This window comes from Equus przewalskii, chromosome 20 (assembly GCF_037783145.1).
Source record: "Equus przewalskii isolate Varuska chromosome 20, EquPr2, whole genome shotgun sequence".
Classification (NCBI taxonomy): Eukaryota; Metazoa; Chordata; class Mammalia; order Perissodactyla; family Equidae; genus Equus; species Equus przewalskii.
The window spans coordinates 56,996,150-57,016,502 of NC_091850.1; the positions used below are offsets into that span (position 1 = coordinate 56,996,150).

The 20,353-nt window shown below is 55.4% G+C and overlaps 2 protein-coding genes across 7 annotated transcripts in view; one reads left to right on the forward strand and one right to left on the reverse strand.

Annotated features, from left to right (window-relative positions):
• On the reverse strand, window positions 1-18,508 carry TRIP13 (thyroid hormone receptor interactor 13). Its single transcript, XM_070587297.1, has 13 exons — window positions 18,050-18,508; window positions 16,094-16,259; window positions 14,545-14,674; window positions 13,783-13,838; window positions 12,915-13,005; window positions 11,487-11,559; window positions 8,711-8,774; window positions 7,800-7,886; window positions 7,413-7,519; window positions 5,040-5,193; window positions 2,860-2,972; window positions 1,422-1,491; window positions 1-983 (listed from the first exon to the last, which is right to left on the reverse strand). The coding sequence occupies exons 1-13, from the start codon at window positions 18,505-18,507 to the stop codon at window positions 888-890; spliced, it is 1,665 nt and encodes a 554-aa protein (XP_070443398.1). The 5' UTR covers window position 18,508; the 3' UTR covers window positions 1-887.
• BRD9 (bromodomain containing 9) overlaps window positions 18,336-20,353 on the forward strand; it is a 26,154-nt gene continuing 24,136 nt past the window's right edge. For 3 of the 6 annotated variants that reach the window (XM_070587293.1, XM_070587294.1, XM_070587296.1), the window contains exons 1-3: window positions 18,345-18,557; window positions 19,320-19,534; window positions 19,810-19,942. In XM_070587293.1, coding sequence (XP_070443394.1) covers window positions 18,506-18,557; window positions 19,320-19,534; window positions 19,810-19,942 — 400 coding nt within the window. In that variant the 5' untranslated portion in view covers window positions 18,345-18,505. Of the gene's footprint in view, window positions 18,558-19,319; window positions 19,535-19,809; window positions 19,943-20,353 lie in introns of all 6 variants that reach the window. The other 3 variants (XM_070587290.1, XM_070587292.1, XM_070587291.1) reach the window with 2 other exon arrangements.

Below are 20,353 nucleotides of genomic sequence, written 5' to 3' on the forward strand. Positions count from 1 at the left end.
TTCTGGAAAAACAATTTTAATACTTAAGTTCTATAACAAATAATATTGTCTTTAAGAAATGTGTACAAAACACTAATGTGAAATTTACCTTAGCATGAGATAAATGCAAAACATAATATTCTGTGTAATACACCGATTAGTGGCCAATTTATTTTACTTTTGTTAACGTGAATCTTCATTTGAGAATCTTCATTGTTCAATGAACAACATTACTGAACAAAAAAATGGGCAGAAGCATCCAGGCAATGCTCGCCTGCGCTAGGCACACGTTCATATCAAACGCCAAGGGCTGCGCCTCCCTACAGATGGGCCACGTCTGATTTTGTGAACAACACTTTAGCCAGAATTTTTTCCCCAATTTCTATGACACAGGAATGGGTTTTCTTATTCATTAAATAGTCTCTGAGAAGTTTGCAGTAAATAAAACAAGCTCACGGTGGAAAGCAAATGCCACCTTCTACCTTGAGTGACATGTTCACTTTTCAATGCTATGATTACATTCTTATTTAAGGCAATATAGTTTCTCTTTCGTCTTTATAAAAACTATATTAATCATCTTTTTTAGACAAAGCTTGTCAGCACTTTGTGTCCAATCGACTGGAGGCCGGATGGAACAAACACTGTCAGACTTCTCTACAGAGACAAGAGAACTCGAATCATCATCATTTAAACAGTGAACACAGCAGGTCATCTGTCTTCTAATGTGCATTTAAAAATACGTAAAGACAACACGCTTCTTTTCACAGCGCTTGGGTCCCGGGTCTCTGGCCTGCAGGCCTGAGTCTCATTGCATGGAGATTTCCGGGGCCACCGCAGTTGTTCAGGAGGTGACGTCACTCACTGGTTTCGGGTTCACAATCAGAAAACTGCAGGCGGGGAAGCCCAGATCAGACGCAGGTCGAAAGCTTTTTTCTCTCCTCAAACTGCTTGTCCACCGCCAGAGACAGGGCCTGGAGGAATCCCTCTATGGTGACAGTGGGGGCCTGGGAGAATACACGAGCACTGTGGGGTGGTCCTCGCCCTTGGTGGGGTCATGCGGCAGGACCTGCCCTGCCCACGGTGCAGACGGCATAGGGGTACAGCCCCAGCTCAGGGCTAGTGCGCTGTGACCCCAGGCTGCTGTTCTGGGAGCTGAGCCCAGCCCTGAGGGGCACGAGTGCCTGAGGGGGCCAGGGAGGCCGGGATGTGAGTTCCCGACGCACCACGAAGGTGTCCGTCTCTTCTCAGAGGACTCGAGGGGCCCTGCCCCTACGGCATCAGAGGGAACTCCTCCCAGTGCCCAGGAGCCCGTCGCTTTAGAAGCTGGGATAAAATAGGGCAGGTACCATGTATGGAGTGCAACTCCAGCAAGGCCGCGCCCTGCTGGATGGGGTGGGTGGTGGTGAGGACCGAGCACTTGGGTGAGGACTCGGGAGACTCACCTGGATGTACAGTGCATGAGCCAGGAAAGGCAGCTTCCTCAGGACACGGCCGCTGAGGCCCTCGCTCTTCCTGTGAACGTAACCGCATCAGAGGACGTCAGCTCCCACAGACAGTGGCAGTCCCAGGACAGAGTCCCTCGTCCCTGAAGATGCCTCCCCCACAGCCTCGGCTGGTCTCTGGTCCTCAGCTACTGCTCTAGGTGGGACAGGGCCCTCGCTGCCCTGATACACGGCTCACGGCCACTGCTGCGCCAGGGACCACGCCTGCCGGGAGTGCCTCACCCGGAGTGGGACACGGTGGCGAGTGGCCACCATGGCACAGATTCCCCAAGTAACCAGCTGGTTCACAACTTCATCAATTTTTTGTTGGTTTTTTTTTGGTGAGGAAGATTCGCCCTGAGCTAACTCCTGTGACAATCTTCCCTCTTTTGTATGTGAGCTGCCACAACAGCATGGTCACCAACCAGTGGTGTAGGTCTGCGCCCAGAAACCGAATCCGGGCCACTGAAGCGGAGAGTGCTGAACTTAACCACTAGGCCCAGGGCTGGCCCCCATTAATTTTTGCACACATCTCTGGACTGCTCTCTTCTGTCCTGTCTCAATCAGTTTAAATCTCTTCAACAGAAAATGCAAACAAATAATCCAAACACACGTGCTCTTCACGCTGTCCTTTCGTTCAAAACCTTCCACGTCTCGTAGCTTCAGAATAAAGTTCAAACTCTCTGGTCAGAACTCTGAGGCCCCTACTGGGCCCTTGGCCCTGCCAGTGCCTCTGCCGGGTCCCTGCAGCGCGACCCGCCCGAGGTCCTCAGCACACAGGCCCGCAGCCTCCCCCTCTCTCTGTCCTTTGAGGCTCCGCTCCACTTTCCCACCCACCCCACCCCCTGGTCAGCAAAGCCCCCTGAGAACTTGAAAACACACCAGCCGCAGCCCAGCATGCAAGCCAGCGATTCTCCCTGCACACGCGTTACGTGCTTCCTTCTTGGCGCCAGGGCAGCTGGACCATACACTTTATTTCCCAAAGCACCAAGCACAGGACCCTGAAATTATTTACTCTACTCATTGAAGTGAAGGCTTCCATTTTATTTTCTTCTTGCCAATTTGCAGAAATTTAACAAATATTGTGTAAGGAATGACTTATGCATCAAGAAAGCCTTAATGTAAATGTCTATCTTTTCCAACACAAGTGCAGCACTTTCCCATTGTCTGCTGGCACCCCTGTGAGGGCAGCTGAGCCCCATCTTGCAGTAGAGAAACTGAGGCCCAGAGAGGTCAGGGGCTCTCGAGCTCTCCCAGCACACATGCAATGCCTTGGGATTCCACTCCCAGGCCTCTAACCCCCAAACTGCTACCTCAGCTGCCACAGTCAACTACAACTCTCCCTCGTTACTACGGCAAAAGGACTTTTCTCGGGTACAAAAACGAGGTCAATTCACACCTTGAAATTTCACTCAAAAGGAGGCTCAGCTTTGACACGTTGTTCTCAATGAAGCCAATCATCTCCAGCTCGCGGAGCGTCAGCAGCTGCTGGCGAGGATATATGATCTGACACTGGGGAGACAGAGGCAGTGGTTACGGTGAGGCCCACAGGGGACAAAGGGCACAAGAGGTCAGCAAGAGGTGCAGCACTTAGAGAGTGAAGGTAAACCATGTCCCCTCTCGCAGAAGCACAAATAGTGACCATTTAACATGCACAGCCACACCAGAAGCAGGCCGGTGCCCCTCTCACTCTCTCTCTCTCTCTTTCTCACACACACACACACACACACACACACACACAGTCCTGCTTCTTCAAACGAAGATAAGTACACAAATAGTGAAACGCCTCAGAAGTCAGCAGGGACCCAGCCTCTCCCGTGCTTTTGGCGAAAACGTGTCCTCGCCATGGTCAGGGCCGGGAGGGACTGGGAGGCGTTGAGTCCAGTCTGCTGTTGGGTTTCAACAACGTGTCACGACCCACAGATGGGCAGAGCCGGGCCCTGGAGCCAGAACTTCGCCCGCCGTTCAAGGAGGGTCTCCACTTGTTGTTTTTAAGACTGACACAGCCAGGTTCCGACTGACCACAGATCTGGGCTGCAAAGCTCGCCTCGTGGACCACGTGTCTGCACATCAGACACCAAGTAGCTTCACTAAATGGTCGGGCTGGCACACGGAGCACTGCTGAAGGACTTCCAGCATGAAGTGGTTCCACCTGGGAGCCAGGCGAGAGGAGGAGGGAGAGGCTTTCTCTGCATGTTTGGGAGGTCTGGAAAGGGCCGTGGGTGAAACTAAGACATGGCGTTTCTGTCCGGTGAGCTCTGAACTTTTCGGCTCTCTCAGTGCCCTACAGCCTCCCCAGACTGCCCCCCCGCCCTCACGTGACCCACACCGTCCCACAGACGAGTGCAGAATGGTGAGCCACAGGCTCCTGACAGAGTGGGCCAGTCACACACCTGCAGCCTTCAGAACCAGCCACATCAGAACATCTTAATTTCCTATAAACTGTTTGACTGAGAAACTACCCTGCCCCGTGTGCTCAGCTCCCAGAACAAGTCCGCACGCTTGGCTAACCCTGGGAACATCCCCTGGATTCACAGCACGAGCACGCGTGACACAGCGCTGAAGGTGCTCGGCGACCTCCAGCGGGATCCGCCACCACACTGGCTCCTCGGCAGCAGTGCCACACCAGAACGTTTCCACCCGTCTCTCAGCATTGCAAGTTGAAGCTCCACAGGACCTCCCTCCCTTCCCCCCACGCCACAGAAAAGCAGGATGGGACACATGCGCCAGGACCGTGCTGCCCTGGAGTCGAGACGAGCTCTCCCGTGCCCATCACAGGAGCTGCGCCATCCTCGTCAGGGACGTGGGGGCCCCAGCTCCACGGAGCCAGGCAGCAGCTGCAGGGTGGGGGTCGATCCCACCCCACCAGCCAGTTACAATAACGCCATCGTGACTATCATGGTGCAAATCCCCATTCGTTGGCTGGTTTGGTTACTGCCCACGCCCCAAGTGCCCAGAGCTCCTGGCGCCCAGGCAAGTGCAGGTCCCGTGAGACTGACTCACAAGAGACCGCCTGCGAACATCATCATGCTCACTGCTGCCGTGCTCCCAGCCATCCCAGAACACGGGACCCAAGGGACACAAACACTGTAGCCAGTGACAGTCTGTGAACTGTGACCTCCAATTAGATGACCTGCCTGTGAACTACGATCTCCAGGCAGGATGACCTCCCTGTGAACTACGACCTCCAGGCAGGATGACCTCCCTGTGAACTGTGACCTCCAGGCAGGATGACCTCCCTCTGAACCAGGACCTCTACTGCTCCCCCTCTTTCAGGGCAGCAAATAGAAGCCCAGAGAGGAGTCAGGTTCAAAGGCCATGGGAACCTAGACTCGCCAGGCAGCGGACTACAGCCACACTCCCGCTCCCACACTGCCTGCAAATGGGTGGACCAAACAACAGGATGAGCGTTTTGCACCAAAAATGTTGAGTCAGTGGCCATAATTTTGACTATTAACTCAATAAACCGTCATATGCAACAAACTAACTTTTCAACCTAAGGTGGTTAAAGCCCTACAGGGGAATTAAGAAAATACAAGAAACCTACTGATTAAAAGAGAGCGGGAAAAAGCCAAGTACCTTCATCAGCTCCTCCAGGCAGGAGAGGTAGATCTTGAAGATGGCTGCCACCGAGGGCGGCCCGATGTACTGCCTGATGTCGGCCCTGTCCACGAAGGCCACATCGATCCTCTCCGTGATGTTGGAGGTGGTCAGGATCACCACGTTGGAGTGCCTGGAGGCAGAGGAGTGAGAACCAGTCACTCCGCCCGACCCTGGCAGTGCCAGGAGAGGTGCCGCGAGGGCCCTGGGCTCCAGCCAGCATTGCTCAGCCACTGTGCACCAGCCAGCATCGCTCAGCCACTGTGCACCGTCCAACACTGCCTGCGAGGCCCTCCGAGGACCTGCATCTGTGAGCTCCTGCCTAAGCCCCCTCCTGCCAGGCTCTCCGGCTGCAACACCAGGTGCCGGGCCAAGCAGACCCTGCCTGGGGCCTCGTTCTCGTTGCTCCTCTGTCTTCCGGAAAGCTCTCCTAGATCCCAGTTTGACAGCTCCCTCGCCTCCTGCAGCCACAGAAAAGCTCTCTTCTCTGTGCAGCATCCCCATCGCCCATCCCTGACCCCTAGCATCCACACTCCTGCCTGCCTGGGCACTGCCACAGGACCGCTTGTCACACAGCTGTCACCCCGCCACACCATGGAGCCGAGTTATTTATCCTGTTTACACTGCTTTCCCCTCTAGCTTCCAAACTCCACAAGAGACCCGTCCTTGTCCGCTCCACTCACTGGCACAGACCAGCACAGAGCGGGCAGGGGGTCCCCGGGGAGCACATCTCCTGGCCTGGTGGGCTTGGGAGCTGGACTGCGGCAGCACTGCACTCCAGGGTGCAGCAGCCAGCAGAGACAGGCCACAGGCAGCTGTGTGGCCAGGGTATCACCAGGGGGTCAGCTCCACATGTGTCTGGCAGTAGGCACACAGTTCTCTGAAGGGTGAGCAGGTGAGCCGAGCAAGGGTAGGGGTGGGGCATATGGGTCCCAGGAGCCCAGGCAGAGCCTGTGGAGGCCGGGCAAGCACAGGCTGCTTGGTCCAGCACCCAGAGCGTGAGGCTGTGGGGTGCAGAGGGAGAATGGGGCTGGGAACCGCATCCAGGGGTGGGATTTGTCACAAAGGGTCAGATCTACACACGGGCAGGGGTGGAAGGGCCACCCAGAGAGGGGCCTAAACTAGGAGCACAAAATGACACGAGGCAAGGAAGGCAAGAGAAATCACAGCCCACACCCCCTCTCATGGAGGGGGAGTCGGGAGACCCCATCTTCTGGCTTGAGCAGTGGGTGTGTGGTACAGCCATCAGTGTAACGGGAACCCTGGAAGTTGGGGTTTCAGGCTGAGTGAGCAGCCAGTATCGTGTCTGATGTCTGGTCACAAGTGAAGGTGCAGGTCTGCCATGGGGACTTGCCCACCAGAGCTTGAGCGACCCTAGAGAGGGCTGGAGACAGGCTGTGCAGGGCCCCTGAAGAGGAGGCGGGAGGTGCCTGCAGCAGACACTGAGCTGGTCGGGAGAGTGGAGACGGGGGTCACCAGGGGGTCGAATGCTGCAGAAAGTTCCAGGAAGAGAACACTAGTGCTCAGGTGCATGAGGGGTGGCGGCAGGAGCAGAAATCAGCCTGAGGAGCCATGGGGAAGGAAGGAGTGGAGGCCAGGAAACGCCACATTTGGCACAAGGCCTGCCCGCAAGAGGGCGAGCAGCTGACAGACAGACAACTGCAGCTCCAGAAAGCGAGACGTTCTCTCCTGCAAACAACGCTGAAGGCCTGGAGAAAACAACCCTCAACAGTCTGGTTTGCTGTTACTCCCCACTCAACCAGCCAGACCCTGTCGACGCTTCAGAGCCCTGGCGCCTGAAAGCAGAAAGGGCACTCGAGAGAGCAAACGTGAGAATTTCGAGGACGGAGGGCATGCCAAACTGCTGCAAAGGGCAGATGGGGGTTCTGGTTTGGACATCACTTCTTCGCGAGTCTGGTTAGTAGGAGTTGCTCCCTAAAGCCGGATCCACTTTGGGGACACTGACCACAGGCCCTGGACCTGCAAACTGGACTGTGGAGACACGAAATCCGGCCCCAGGAAATGCTCTGCCTGCCCAGTGTCAGCCTTCAACCACGAGACACCAGTCGTGTTGGCACTAACACTGGGATGCTAGTGTGTAAATGTTCACCATGCCCCAGTTCTACTTTACATTTTAATACTTTAATAAAGAAGGAAGTACTTAATTTCTAAAAAATGCACTTAGTATATGCTGCTGCACACACAGAGAAAGACAGGGACCACCCCATGCCAGATGCGTTTTCAGTCAGAAGAGCTGGGAGTGAGGTCTAGAGCTGCCTGTTCCTCTCACAGCCTCTCTACAACCTCTCAGGTAAGTGACCTCACGTACAGTCCCGTGTGTCAGAGCCTTACCTTTTAATCTGATCGATCTGGGTCAGGACGGCGTTGACCACGCGGATGGCATCTGAAGGCTCAGCGCCTGCCCTGCAGGCATTGCGGGCAGCTGTGAGGCTCTCTACCTGTGGGGATGGAGCAATGGGTCAACAAGGACGGTGCCAGCCCCAGGGGCAGCCCTAGCACACAGCAGCTGAGCGAGGGAATCAACAGAGGAATGCGAGCGCGCGTGCCCGCCTGTGCCGGGAGCCTGGTGTGTGGGGAGCCAAGGAGGACAGCACTGCGTGGCACCATGTGTGGGATGGATGCTGGATCAAGTGAGGCTTGGCTGTGCCCGGGCCACACTGAGAGGGAACTCAGTCCTGAATTCCCTCAGGCCCAGGGTCAACGTATGAATATGCCTACCTCGTCAATCAGCACAAACACCAGAGCATCTTTATCGTCAATCAGATCCTGAATCTTCTGGAACATCTTAGTTACCAGCTTGCCACTCTGGAACCAAAACACTGTTTTAGTGTCGACATACACTTGTCTTGCTACCAGGTGCACACGTGCGCCCACCATCCCCATCAGGCTTCGCTCTGACCCCAGGTTGCCCCACAAGCCCACTGTCTCGACAGCCCCTCAGAGAACTCTGTGAACCAGAGAAGCCAGGTCCATACAGGAGGTCAACCCAAATGCCCTCCCTCCCTGCTTCATGTGCCAAATGCTGAGATCTGAGCCCACCTCTGCTCCTGTCCAGAGCTACGCAGCACGGGACAGGAGCGACTCGCACCTCAGCTTACCTGCCTGTCTTTCTCTCACTCTCTCTTTCCTAGCCGTTCTACTGGCCAGGAACGAGATGGATCACGGAGGCCAGCATGCAAACCGGCCGGGCACTCCCGGTCCCCACTCACCATCTACAGAGGGACCTAATGACACAGGTGTCTGGGGCAGAGCCCTTCGAGGTGAGGGGCACCTGTGACATGACCTCGTCTGAGCCCCTCAATTCACAGATGGTGGAACAAGGCTCAGCTGAGGCCATGCTCAGCCAAGGGTGCAGTCCACTTTAGAACGTGGGACCCCTTCCATCCTAAGAGAATGCTGAACATCCTGCCCCACCTGGCCAAAGGTCGAGATGTGACCAACAGAGATCCTCTCAGGCCTCGGACTATTTCCAAGTTACTGCTTAGCTCTGGAACCTTCCTCTGACCAGAGTCAGACCCACGGTTCACTCACCCATTTCACCTACTTCTCTCCTGCAGCTGTCTGCCTAACATATGGGACTTCTTTTCAACTACATGCTGACAATCCAGAGGATTAGAATTAATACTTACTTCTGAAAACCACTTAGAAAAGAGGCTGTGGCTGTTTATTTCAATTAATTGGCCATACTGGTACCTAAGATGATGAAACACAGAGTTCAGACAATTATTTCACAAATCAGACCTACAGCACCCTCAGTGGCAGCCACTTTCGCTTCCTTCTTACAGCATCTTTCAACTGCCCAGCATGTTGAGAATTACTAACTTGTTAAATCGTCACAACTACTAACAAAGGATCCAGGGACCTAGCACCCCGCATACTAAAGAACTACGACAAATGGAACAAGATGCAATCAATAGTTCTAATCGAAAAGTTCTTCAAGTTAAATATCTTTATTTGAATTAAAGCAAGAGTAAAATCCCTCTCCTTTTTAATCTACCTATAGTTTTACTTCTGTGTTTACAAAGTATGACCAGTACAATATGTCAAGCAAAACAAAACACAAGCATGAAAAGTTTTCTGGCCAGAGCTGAACATTTTCACCCTTCCACAAAACCCTGAAGAATTGACAACTTGTTTTCCAGCACAAAATCACTTCCTGGAAACCCCTGAGGCCCAGAAGGCGCAGGCGGCCCCGTGAACCATTACCTGTAGGGACCCCGAGACCAGCACTGCGCCCGCACTCAGGAGGTGCCCAGACGTGCAGGCCCTGAGTTCCGACTAAGATCAGACAGGAGGCAAGACGGAGGCAGAAGAGACGCAACCCCAGGTCTCTTCAGAGCTCCTTTCACGTCAGAAGCCCCCAGAAGAGAAACAACCACTTTCAAAGAGTATCACTGGCTTTCCGTTTAAAAAGGAGAAAAAGACCATTGACTAATTCTGTTTACAAAAGCAGGGGGAGACAGACAACCTAAGGAAATAGAGATTGGGTTGAATATTAAACGAAATTAAGCATAAAGCAGTTTGACTATCAAGTAAAGTGAACTAGAAAGGCTTGCTAAGTCTTCTTTTGCCATTTCTAAGCCACAAAATAAACACATATTTCCAGATCTTTGTATGGGAAAAGTCACATTTCTTGTACTAACATCTTTACTCTCTGGCGTTTTAAGAAACCACCTCTAGAGATCTTTAAAACCCAGATGTAGGTCCATCTGTCAAGACAAAGGCCACGTTGCTAAGCATGAAATAAAGGGTTGAAATTAAGCAATTTCCCAATGTAAAAATACTCACAGGACATTTTGAAAAGACAACAGGTATTTAAAAGTCAGTTTCACAGAATTTCCTCTTCTAAATTCCCACTGGAGTGACAGATACCAGACGTGCCCTCTGCCTCAAATCGACCAGAAAACCAGACAAAACCAGGGACAACATCTGTGAGCGGCACTGGGCGACCAGCGCCAGAGGAGCGCGAGCTGGAGAGAAGGAAGAGGTGAGCCCTGTGAGTGCGCTGGCCTTCTGCCTGGATCACCTTCGAACGTGGCCCTGGAGGGGACCAGGAAGAGCACAGCCATTGCGCTGAGGGAGGAGCCAGAGGTCAGAGTTCAGGGAGCCTGAGGCGGCCGGGAGGCTGCAGAGCAGAGATCCAGAGGGAGGGAGTTGGCTGGGAATAAAGCTCCAGAAATCGGCCTGGGGTCCCTGAGTCTGCTGCGCACTCGGGTGGGTGAGCAGGAAAATCCCACGAGGCTGGAGACGACTGAGCTGAGTGGTTCCGGGCACTCGCACAGGCTGGGAGCACTCCAGCTCCCAGGGGCCCAGGTGGACAGAGCTCGTTACTCATGCGAGGAGCTCAGCTGAGACCACAGAAGGGCCCCACCTGAGTATCAAGTAACACTAGACTAAGGCCCTCTCTAACAATGCTTGGAAACAAACCCCCAAAGGATCACAGCAAATCGAGAGTAACTGAAACGCCCACCAGAACAAAACTCGACAGCCTTCAAAGGAAGACGAGAGAATCCAGACACTGAGACCACAATGTCCAGTCAGTCAAAAGCTACTCCACATGCCAAGCAGTAGACGCACATGACCCGTAACCAGGAGAAAATCCAGTCAATAGAAAAACTCAGGAATGACGATGATGATGGAATGAGTAGACAAGAACATTAAAACAGCTCTTACACACTTGCTCAAGGATTTTAATAAGAACCTAATGAGGAGAGAAATGAGAAGTATAAATGGAACCTCCAGAGAAGACAAATACATGATAAGAAATGAAAATTTCACTGAATGAAATTAAAAGCAGATTAGATACTGCAGAAAACTGTCCAAAATGAAACAAGGAAGATTTTAAAAACCCGAAAAAATGAAAATGGACGTCAGTGTGCAGGACAACATCCGGCAGTCTGACCTGCAAATAAATGCACTCCCGGAAAAAGGAGGGGCACTGAAATTAAAAAAATTACGGCTAAATATTTTCCAAATGTGGTGAAACAATAAACCCAAAACTGACAGAACCCAAGGAGAAATAGACAAACCCACGATTCGAGCCTCGGACACGCCCCCTCAGTCCGTGAGAGAACAGCAGACAATCAGCATGGGACCAAGCACCCTGAGACAACGTCCACGACCCACGCCACCCAACGGGAGCAGATCACGCTCTTCTGAAGTGCACGTGGAACAGTCACCAGGACAGAGCACACGCGCTCATAGAGCGAGTCTCCATAAATTGAAAAAGACTGAATTGTAACTCAAGACCAGCCTGGGTAGAGAGGAATTCGTTAACTTACGTTGAAAGAGAAGGACCTACCATTCGTGTAAAACGATTAAAAAAGAAGAACAGCTTCCAGCGTCAACAACAGAAGGCGAGCAAGCCCACTCCTGCTGCCCTCTTCTCCCAAGTGACCAAGTTACCTGCTGGAAAGTCTAATGGTCAATTTCTGGGCTAACGCTTTACACAGGGATGTCTTTCCAGTTCCTGGAGGACCTGTAACAAAATCCAAGCAAACACGTCTCTAAGTCAGTGCAGTAACAAATTGTTAAAACAATAGGAGTTGCGTTATCCACGGAATACAAAAGAAGCAGCAGAAAGTTCAATGCCATGAAGTTAGTACCACAAGCACTTGCTAACTTACAAAAAGTCTGCTAGCAGGGTAAATGCTCAAAATATTACCAGTGTGCTTTAAGTCTTTCCCTCTTTCTTCCTAGTTTGAATGCAACTCGTATTTCTGGTCTTAGCTTCCACCACCCATGACACACACTGCTTCCTGGCCCCAGGGGCCACTGAGCATCCTGAGCGAGCACTACATTTCCTGGTCTGTCTTCACTGACACTCGCCTCGTCCCCACACGTCCTTATGAAACCCACTCTTTAAGGCACCTTTCAAAATGTCAAACACACGTTTCTTGATAATCAGGACTCCTGAGGCACTGAAGGGGCTACTTCTGCAGCCCACAGCACCCCTGCCTTTCACTAGAGCTATTTCCACGTGGGCCTGCACCCCAGACTAAACCAGAAGGTGGCCAAGGCGAGGGCCCTGCTTGGAGCTGCCCAGCCTGTGTGTCACCTAGCACACCTCCCTGCAGAAGCTCGGAGGTGACCAATGTGGAAGAACAAAGGCGCCTAACAGAAAATGCTGACACGTTGAACTCTGACTTTCCGTGAGCATTTTCAATAATTGAACAGGAAATATATAACCAATTCTAAGTGGAAAATCATTCATTTCACTAGTTAAAATACCTGCTGATTGTCTACTCTGTTCCTGGAATTAGGGCAATGTGCTGGGGATATCTGCATTTAAAAGACACTAACTGATTGTTTAAGATTGTATACAAGCAGACAACCTTAATTGGTATAAACAGGCTAATTACTCTGAGATCCTACCTCACTACAATTTGAGTATTCTCTCGATTCCTCCCTATCCAGTGACATTAAGAAAAAAGAAGAATATTTTCATCTGAGAAGAACCGGACAGAAGTTCTGTAAAGTATGTTTTTTGCAGTTTACTACTCACCAAGTGAAGCTCTAAGAATACTACAGAGAAATATGAGGCAACTTCTACCCCCAGGAATGCATGAGAATTGGGGAAATAAGGCAGGTGCCTGAAAAGTTTAATAACAACATAAAAAGCCACAAGGCAGTGATCAGCGGCTGCCAAGTCCAGGGCCAAGTAGCAAACGCCCAGAGAGACGTGAGCTGGACCGGCATCTCAGAGAAGGAACGCTCTCGGACAGCTCTGGCTCCCTCAGAAAAGAAAGAGCTGGAACACCTGGCAGAAGGACAAAGGTACGAGTAAAGTCCGGTCCACACAGCTCATCTCGTCAAACAAGCCGCATGCTTTACCGTGAAGCAGCACCACTCGGTTCCAGGTGATGAGATTGCTGTCGACATTCTTGTCTGAAAACAGTAAAGTCGTCATCACGTAATCGAGGAGCTGAGCAAAGAGAGGAGAAACACGATGGAGGTGCCACGCGGCAAAGCTTCCACCAAACGTGCTCCTAGATGAGCAGAGGGGACAGGAGCAAGGCCACGCTCAGAGGCCGCCTCCAAGGGCTCGTGGATGCTTCGCAGGCCTTCATTTTAGAGGTAACTTAAAACCTAAGAGGAGAAGCGCCGGCCACTACTACTATAAGAAGGGGTAAACACAAAGGTCATTTCTATTTGAAGTGCCACGTCACGCATGCTGACTAAGGGACTCAGCAAGCGATGAGTGAGCTGCTTCCTCCAAGACGACGCAGCCGGCGAGCACACGGCACATTCACTAAAGGCAAGACAGCCAGGACTCTGCCGTTGCGCTGTGGCTCCCAGAGCAGCCTGGGGTGATGGGGGCCGGAGGCCAAATTCTAGCACCCCGCCACAGCGTGCAGAACCTGACTCCTCCAAGGGGGCTCGGATGCGCGAGGAGTTGCTCACACCTGCCCACCCGCTCTGTCTGCCCCTCAGCACTGCCCCCTCGGCCCGTGGGCTCCTGCGAGTATAACCCAAGGAAAGTGGTCTTCACATTCTGCTCCTCCTCGTTTCTCCCTCAGGGGCTCCCCAGAGAACAGCTCCACTCGGGAGCAACCCCAGAGGACAGATACCCAGGACGTGGGCTGGCGGGCAGTGCTTCCCAAAAGCCCATTTGAGTCAAGGGGCTCCGAGGTGCTGGAGAGCAACACCATAATGATTCTACTTCAAATCACGGGGCCTTTGGGAAAAAGGTGTAACTTACGTGAGATTTGACTTCCACGTCATATACCAGGCTGTCCCAAAGCCCATGGAATTCAGCTGGAGAGAAGAAAACAAAACCCTCATTTTAGGAAAGCAAGCATTTACACCCACCATGTGGGTCTGCCCTGAGCCAGCAATGCGCCCCACTGCTCCACACACGGCGAGCTGAGATTCTGATCACAGGGAAGTAAGTTTTTAAAAATTTTTCTTAAAATTAAAGACGCAAAACAAATGCCAGTCACGTTTGACTTTTGGCAGATAATTAACTGGGGTCAAGGGGTTACTTTTGTGGTTGTGTCAGCACGCACGATGTCTCTTGTGGACCTGTGCTTGGACACAGTGCAGACGCTGCACCTGACACCCTCGCCACTGCCAACACTCAGGCAGTAGCAGTCTAGTCTAGCCCTTAGGACAGCAGCACAAACCCGACGACTGAATTAACCCAGGACTCCGCCTGCTGGAATCACCGGCAAAGTCCACAGAGAGGCAGCGAGGAGGCAGGAGGAAGGGGTGTTCCTTCCGGATAGGAAAGAAGAGCACCACCTTGGAGGGCCTAAGGAATAACAGTCTTACACTAGAATCTCTACCTTCCTCTGCTGTGATATACTTTCCATTGCACAGGAGACAAAACACCCTAAAATCCTACAAAACAAACAGACAAACAAACTCTCCCTGGTTAAGTGACCTAGCAAGTCCGGGGCGAGTGCCACCCTCTGACCTCACCACCTCCACGTGCTCCACCTACTGTGACCGTCACAAGTACCTGCGGGCAGAACCCAGTGATTTGCTGCAATTATATTTTCTGTTTCTTCCTCCAGATTTTCACTGCTGGGGCCATCTTCATTCAGCTGAAAGATGTGAAGTGCAATAGCGCATGTGCTCAAATCAATGGGCTGTGACGAGAAGGAAAAATCAAATGAATCTATGCAAACTGAAAAGAACTCATTTCAATTCTAGCTATAAAAATTAGATGTCAAAGTCCAATGATAAAGACTAAACGTGCAGTATGTTAAAAACTAGCTCTTAGGTTAGATGAAAAGGCTATCATTTTATTTCAGATTTAGGATTAGCCCTTTTAAAAACGTTTATCAGTCTCTCCCTTTTTGGGGTCCTACATATATTAAAAAAACCTTTTTTTTAATAATTACAAAACTAACACACACTTCTTGAAAAAATGCAAATATAGAATGCAGAATGGCAAAGCCCCCTACATCCAGCTTCACAGATGTCATAGTCAACAACACATCCACACACAGTGGACCAAAACGTGATTCTACCAGAGTTTTCTAACTGTGCCTTTCCCACTTACTCGAGTTTGGGGCCATTTTGCATCAGTAGACAGAAATCTACCTCCTGCTTTTTCATGGTTATATTTGGTGTGGATGGGTCAGATTTGTTTAACCCCGTCTCTCATCGATGGATAGTTAAAACACTTCAAATTGTTAGCTATTAACAATATGTAAAAAACGCTTGTTCCTACATCTCCACAAAATCACACAGTTATCCGTTAGGACAAACTTCTCTAGGTGACTCTGCAGAGCTGAAAGTGAACACAGGAAAACGCTCAGTGGCAGCACCCATGCCCCCCGGTTAGGCTGCGTCCTCCCGTGACCGCGGGAAGGCTCTTCTGCTCCCCTAGGCCGGCTACAATCAAGGATGATGGCCTCAGATCTCAGCATGGAGAGAACTCTGACAACGCCACAAACATCAGTCCTAAGGTGAGAATGCGGAGTCCGCCTCATCAGCATAATTTCAGTGCCAAACAATTCCTCCAAGTCGACTCTTTCTGAGACGGGAACTGCACGGGTGTGACAGCGCGTCCTCCTGAGGCAGATGCTTGGGTTGCTTTTCCAGCGCTGAAATGACCGCTCAACGCATCCTCCCACGCAGAGTTCCCCTTGACCCGCACACACAAACCCCGTAAGACGCTCGGTGAGGTCTGGACGCTGGAGCTGCTAGAAGGCCAGACCGTCTCGCTCGCAGCCCCCACAACTCGCAGGCCCTGACACCCTGAGCACTCCACACACGCCTGCCGACTGGAGGAACAGGAGGGAAGGCACGCAGGGCTCAGCGGCGCAGCCCAGGACCCGACAGCACCACGCTCCCGTCCCCAGTCTCCACCGTCTCCCCTCCTGCACCAGGAGCGTCCTGACCCCAGGGCACCTCTTCTCCCGGTACTTGTCTGAGCAGCAGACCAACGGACAGACGAACCGGTTTCTGACCACACTATCAAAGCAGCTGACAGCATTCCCCGTGCTGGCCTCGTAGCCAGCTGAGGGCTCACTGTCCCAGCGCCGGCTGTCAGGAGTTACCTGTGGGTCTTTAACCTTCAATTCCGTGTCCACGATAGACACAGACTGCACGTTTCTGTTCAGAAAGGGTTCGTCAAACTCAGTCCACGTGTAGTCGCCAAACACAATATTGTGTCTGTTGAGCAGCTTCCTGACACTCAGCTTTACGTCCTCCTTTTTTGCGGTGCTGGGAAACAAAGCACACAGATGAGGCCAAAGTTTGCACACAAGACTTTAACAGTGCCATTCCCTTTCTCCTCTAACCGAGACCACACGCGAGAAGCACAGCAGTTCAGAGCACAGGCAGGAGGGCCCGCCTGGGACCCTGGCGCAGTCCGTCCGCTGGCCCGCGGCCTGGGCAGCGGCCCTTGCCACCCGGAACGTTAGTCGACACATTCAGTGTTCAGGACGAGGCATGGCACTCGCTGGGCACTCAACACACGCTGGGCATCACCGCTGTCAAGGAAAGCGACGCTCCCACAGCTCTGGGTCCAGCGTCGGCACGCAGCCAGCGCCCAAGGCCTGCCTCCCAGAAAATCCAACGCTCTCATCTTGGCCTTCGAGGCTTCACGCGGCCCACCTCGCCACTGCCCTCCTGACACTTCACGCTCCAGCAACACCGACTGGCTCTGCCCTCACAGCTTGGTGCCCCACACACTGTTCCAGCCCCTGGGGCTGGTCCCCCACAGTGCCCCTTCACCCCGAGCCCTGCACACCGGCCCCTGGGAGGCAGGCAGAGCTAGAGCCTGAAAGCTCGGAGTCCCCTGCCGCGCTCTGTCCCCAGGCGGCCCCTGGACACAAGCTGACCCCACCCATCCTGAGGCGGGAAGGAAGTGGATGGGCCTGGAGTCACTCGGAAGGGCTGAGGGACGCAGGCTCCGAGGGGAACGCCCCCCACTCCCCAGAACCTGGAGCTTTGTCCCCGGCCCCTTCGCAGCATGGGCTGGGGCTCAGGTCAGGCCGGGTGTGTACGTGCGGATGGGCAGGGCTCTGGCCGGGACTCAGTTGAGGGCTGGGCTGGATGGGTCAGGATCTCCTCCTATGGGTGGGCTACACTCCAGTCCACCTGGGTGGGGTCTGTCTGGTGGGACAGGGCCAAGTCCACAGGGGTCAGGGACAGGGGAGGGTCAGGCTGAGTCCTGTCAGGTTGGGTTCGGGTCTGCTCGGGTCAGGGTCAGATTTGGTACCGTGAGTCCAGGTCAGATTCCATTCAGGGCCGAGTCAGAGCGGGTCGGGGTCAAGTTGGGGTCAGGCTCAAGTTGGGGTGAGTCTGCTAGGGTTGGTTTCTGGTCGGGTCAGATCTGCTCAGGTCGGGGTCAGGTTCGGGTCGGGCCAGGTCGAGAACCGGTCAGGGCCGGGTTCGGGTCGGGGCTGGGGCCGGGGTCTGGGTTGGTCAGGCGAGTCCTCTGGGTCCGGCTGGGTTCGAGTGGGCGCCGGGCTCGGGTCGGGCGGAGCGGGTCCAGAACGGGTTGGAGACGCGTTCCGGTCGGGGCCGGGGTCGGGTCAGGGCGGGTCCGCTGGGTCGGGGCCGGGGTCGAGTCGGGCGGGTTCGCTGGGTCGGGGCAGGGTTTGGGTCGGGCGGGTCCGCTGGGTCTGGGACGGGGTCGAGTCAGTGCGGGTCCGCTGGGTTGGGGCCGGAGCCGGGGTCGAGTCGGGCGGGTCCGCTGGGTCGGGGCAGGGTTTGGGTCGGGCGGGTCCGCTGGGTCGGGGACGGGGTCGAGTCAGTGCGGGTCCGCTGGGTCGGGGCCGGGGTCGGGTCAGGGCGGGTCCGCTGGGTCGGGGCCGGCGTCGAGTCGGGCGGGTTCGCTGGGTCGGGGCAGGGTTTGGGTCGGGCGGGTCCGCTGGGTCGGGGACGGGGTCGAGTCAGTGCGGGTCCGCTGGGTTGGGGCCGGGGTCGGGTCAGGGCGGGTCCGCTGGGTCGGGGCCGGGGTCGGGTGTGGGGGGTTCGGGCGGGGTCCACGCGGCCGGCCGGCTCACCTGCCGCTCCGCTGGTGCACCTCCACATGGACGGTGGGCGCCTCGGCCACGCAGGGCAGCGCCTGCTTCAGGTCGCCCACGGCCTCGTCCATGGCGCCCCCGCCACCGCCGCCGGGAGCAGCAGCGGAATACCGGCCGGAGAGTGGCCGCCGCCGCCTCCCACCCTGCGCCGCCGTCACCGCCGCCACAGCCTCCGCCTCGGCCCCGCCGGCCGCGCCCGCGCTTCGAATCTGCCGCGCTCCGCGCGCCGCCCCCAACCCGGAAGCGCTCGCTGCCGTCCGGTGGCGCCACTTCCGGCCGCGGGGCCCGCTTCCGGCGCGGCCGGGCGACCTCCGCGGGCGAGGTGGGCAGTGAGCTAGGGCGGCTGGGGCGGCGGCCGTGCTCGGGGTTTCGCGCTGCTGCCTCGGGCCCCGGGCCCACCCCACCGCCGCCGCCGCCGCCGCCGCCGCCGCCGCCATGGGCAAGAAGCACAAGAAGCACAAGACCGAGTGGCGCTCGTCGTACGAAGGCGAGTGGCGGGCGCGCTGTGTGACCCCGGGTGGGCGGGGGTCCCGGGGACCCGGGCGGGGGTCTGGGGTCCCGGGGTCGTAGGCGGGGTCCCGGGGCTGAGGACGGAAATCTTGAGGTCTCAGGCGGGGGTCCCGGGCTCGTAGGCCGGGATCTGGGCTCGCGGGCGGGGCTCTGGGGCCCCGAGGACGTGGGCGGGGGTCCAGCTCGCTGCCGGGGGTCGCTGCTGCTGGGCGTTTGGCTCGCCTCTCTCCTGTATCTTCCGGAAGGGAGCGGAGCATCTCTGGGTCGTTCCCGCCCTGTCCCCTTCCGCCCGGTCCCTGGCTGTCCCCTGGCCTGCCGTGGTCCTGCACGGTGAGTGCCCCTGTCAGCGGACGGGGCTGCTGCAGGACAGGAAGGGGGCGCCCCCGGACAGGAGTTTGGGGATGGGGTGGGGCTTTCGCGTCCCACATGGAGGTCCTGTTCTTTGCCCGTGACAGTAACACGGCCCCCCTGAGGTGAGGTAGTGTGAAGGGGCAGGAAGTGGAGAGGACGGGGAAGTAACAGCCAGGCCACCTGGGTCTTGCCCCACCGTCCTTCCCCGGTGGCTTTGATGTTCCCCTGCTGTCCCTCCACCTCCTTGGGCCCCGGTGTGCTCCCTGTAACACCGGCGCACGGGCCAGCCTTCCCACCCAGCTGGTAGTGGTAGTGGTAGTGGGTAGTGGGGTTTGCCTGCACGCAGCCTGGGCACACGTGGTGAAGGGCACCGCCCATGTATCTGCAGATTACACGGACAAGCCCCTGGAGAAGCCGCTGAAGCTGGTCCTCAAGGTCGGAGGAAGCGAAGTGACTGAACTCTCGGGGTCTGGCCACGACTCCAGTTACTACGACGACAGGTCAGACCACGAGCGAGAGAGGCACAAAGAGAAGAAGAAGAAAAAGAAGAAGAAGTCGGAGAAGGAGAAGCATCTTGATGACGAAGAAAGGAGGAAGCGGAAGGTACAGCAGGGCGGCCTCTGGCATGGTGGCCCTGGGGCCTGGGCGACAGCAAGCCTGCGCGGTGCAGGAGGGGGCGTTCTGTTGGCAGTGAACGCAGACCACGCGGCCGGTTGCTTCGGTTCTGGCTATCTGCCTGGGTCCGAGCCCAAGCCCGAGGAGGGTCTGTGTGATGGGGTCTGGAGTAGGAGGGCTTTCCGTCTGCGTCACGTGTCCCCTGAGAGACAGGAGCTCTGTTTAAACCGCTCGCACTGCTCTTGTTGCCCTGTTGCTCGCAGGAGGAGAAGAAGCGCAAGCGGGAGAAGGAGCACTGCGACACGGAGGGGGAAGCCGACGACTTCGACCCCGGGAAGAAGGTAGAGGTGGAGCCGCCCCCCGACCGACCGGTGCGAGCCTGCCGGACGCAGCCAGGCAAGTGCGGCCCTTGCAGAGGTGCCTGGAGCGTCGGAGCTGGCCCTGTGAGGTCGCAGTTGACACCGCTCCTGCAAGCGCTGGCAGGGGGACGGTGCTTTGCTTGCAGGGCCTCACACAGTGCGAGGTTGGTCGCAGGTGCTTGCTGCCGTCTCTGAACTTGGAGAGCGAGGCGTGGCCGCTGATTGCTTGAGGCGTTGTTTTTGAGCCGGTGAGCTAAGAAGCCCGTTGTAGATGGGAGGATGCTGGTGCTGGCAGCAGTCATTCAGGCCATCAGAAACCTTGCGAGCTGTGCTGGCTCCACCAAAGGAAAGCTGCTTCCCAAGGAGGTGCTCGGGACCCTCTGGTCTGTGTGTGGTCACTTCCCTCGAAGGCTTTTGCTGGTCAGGAGGTGCGGGGTTGGAGGCTGGT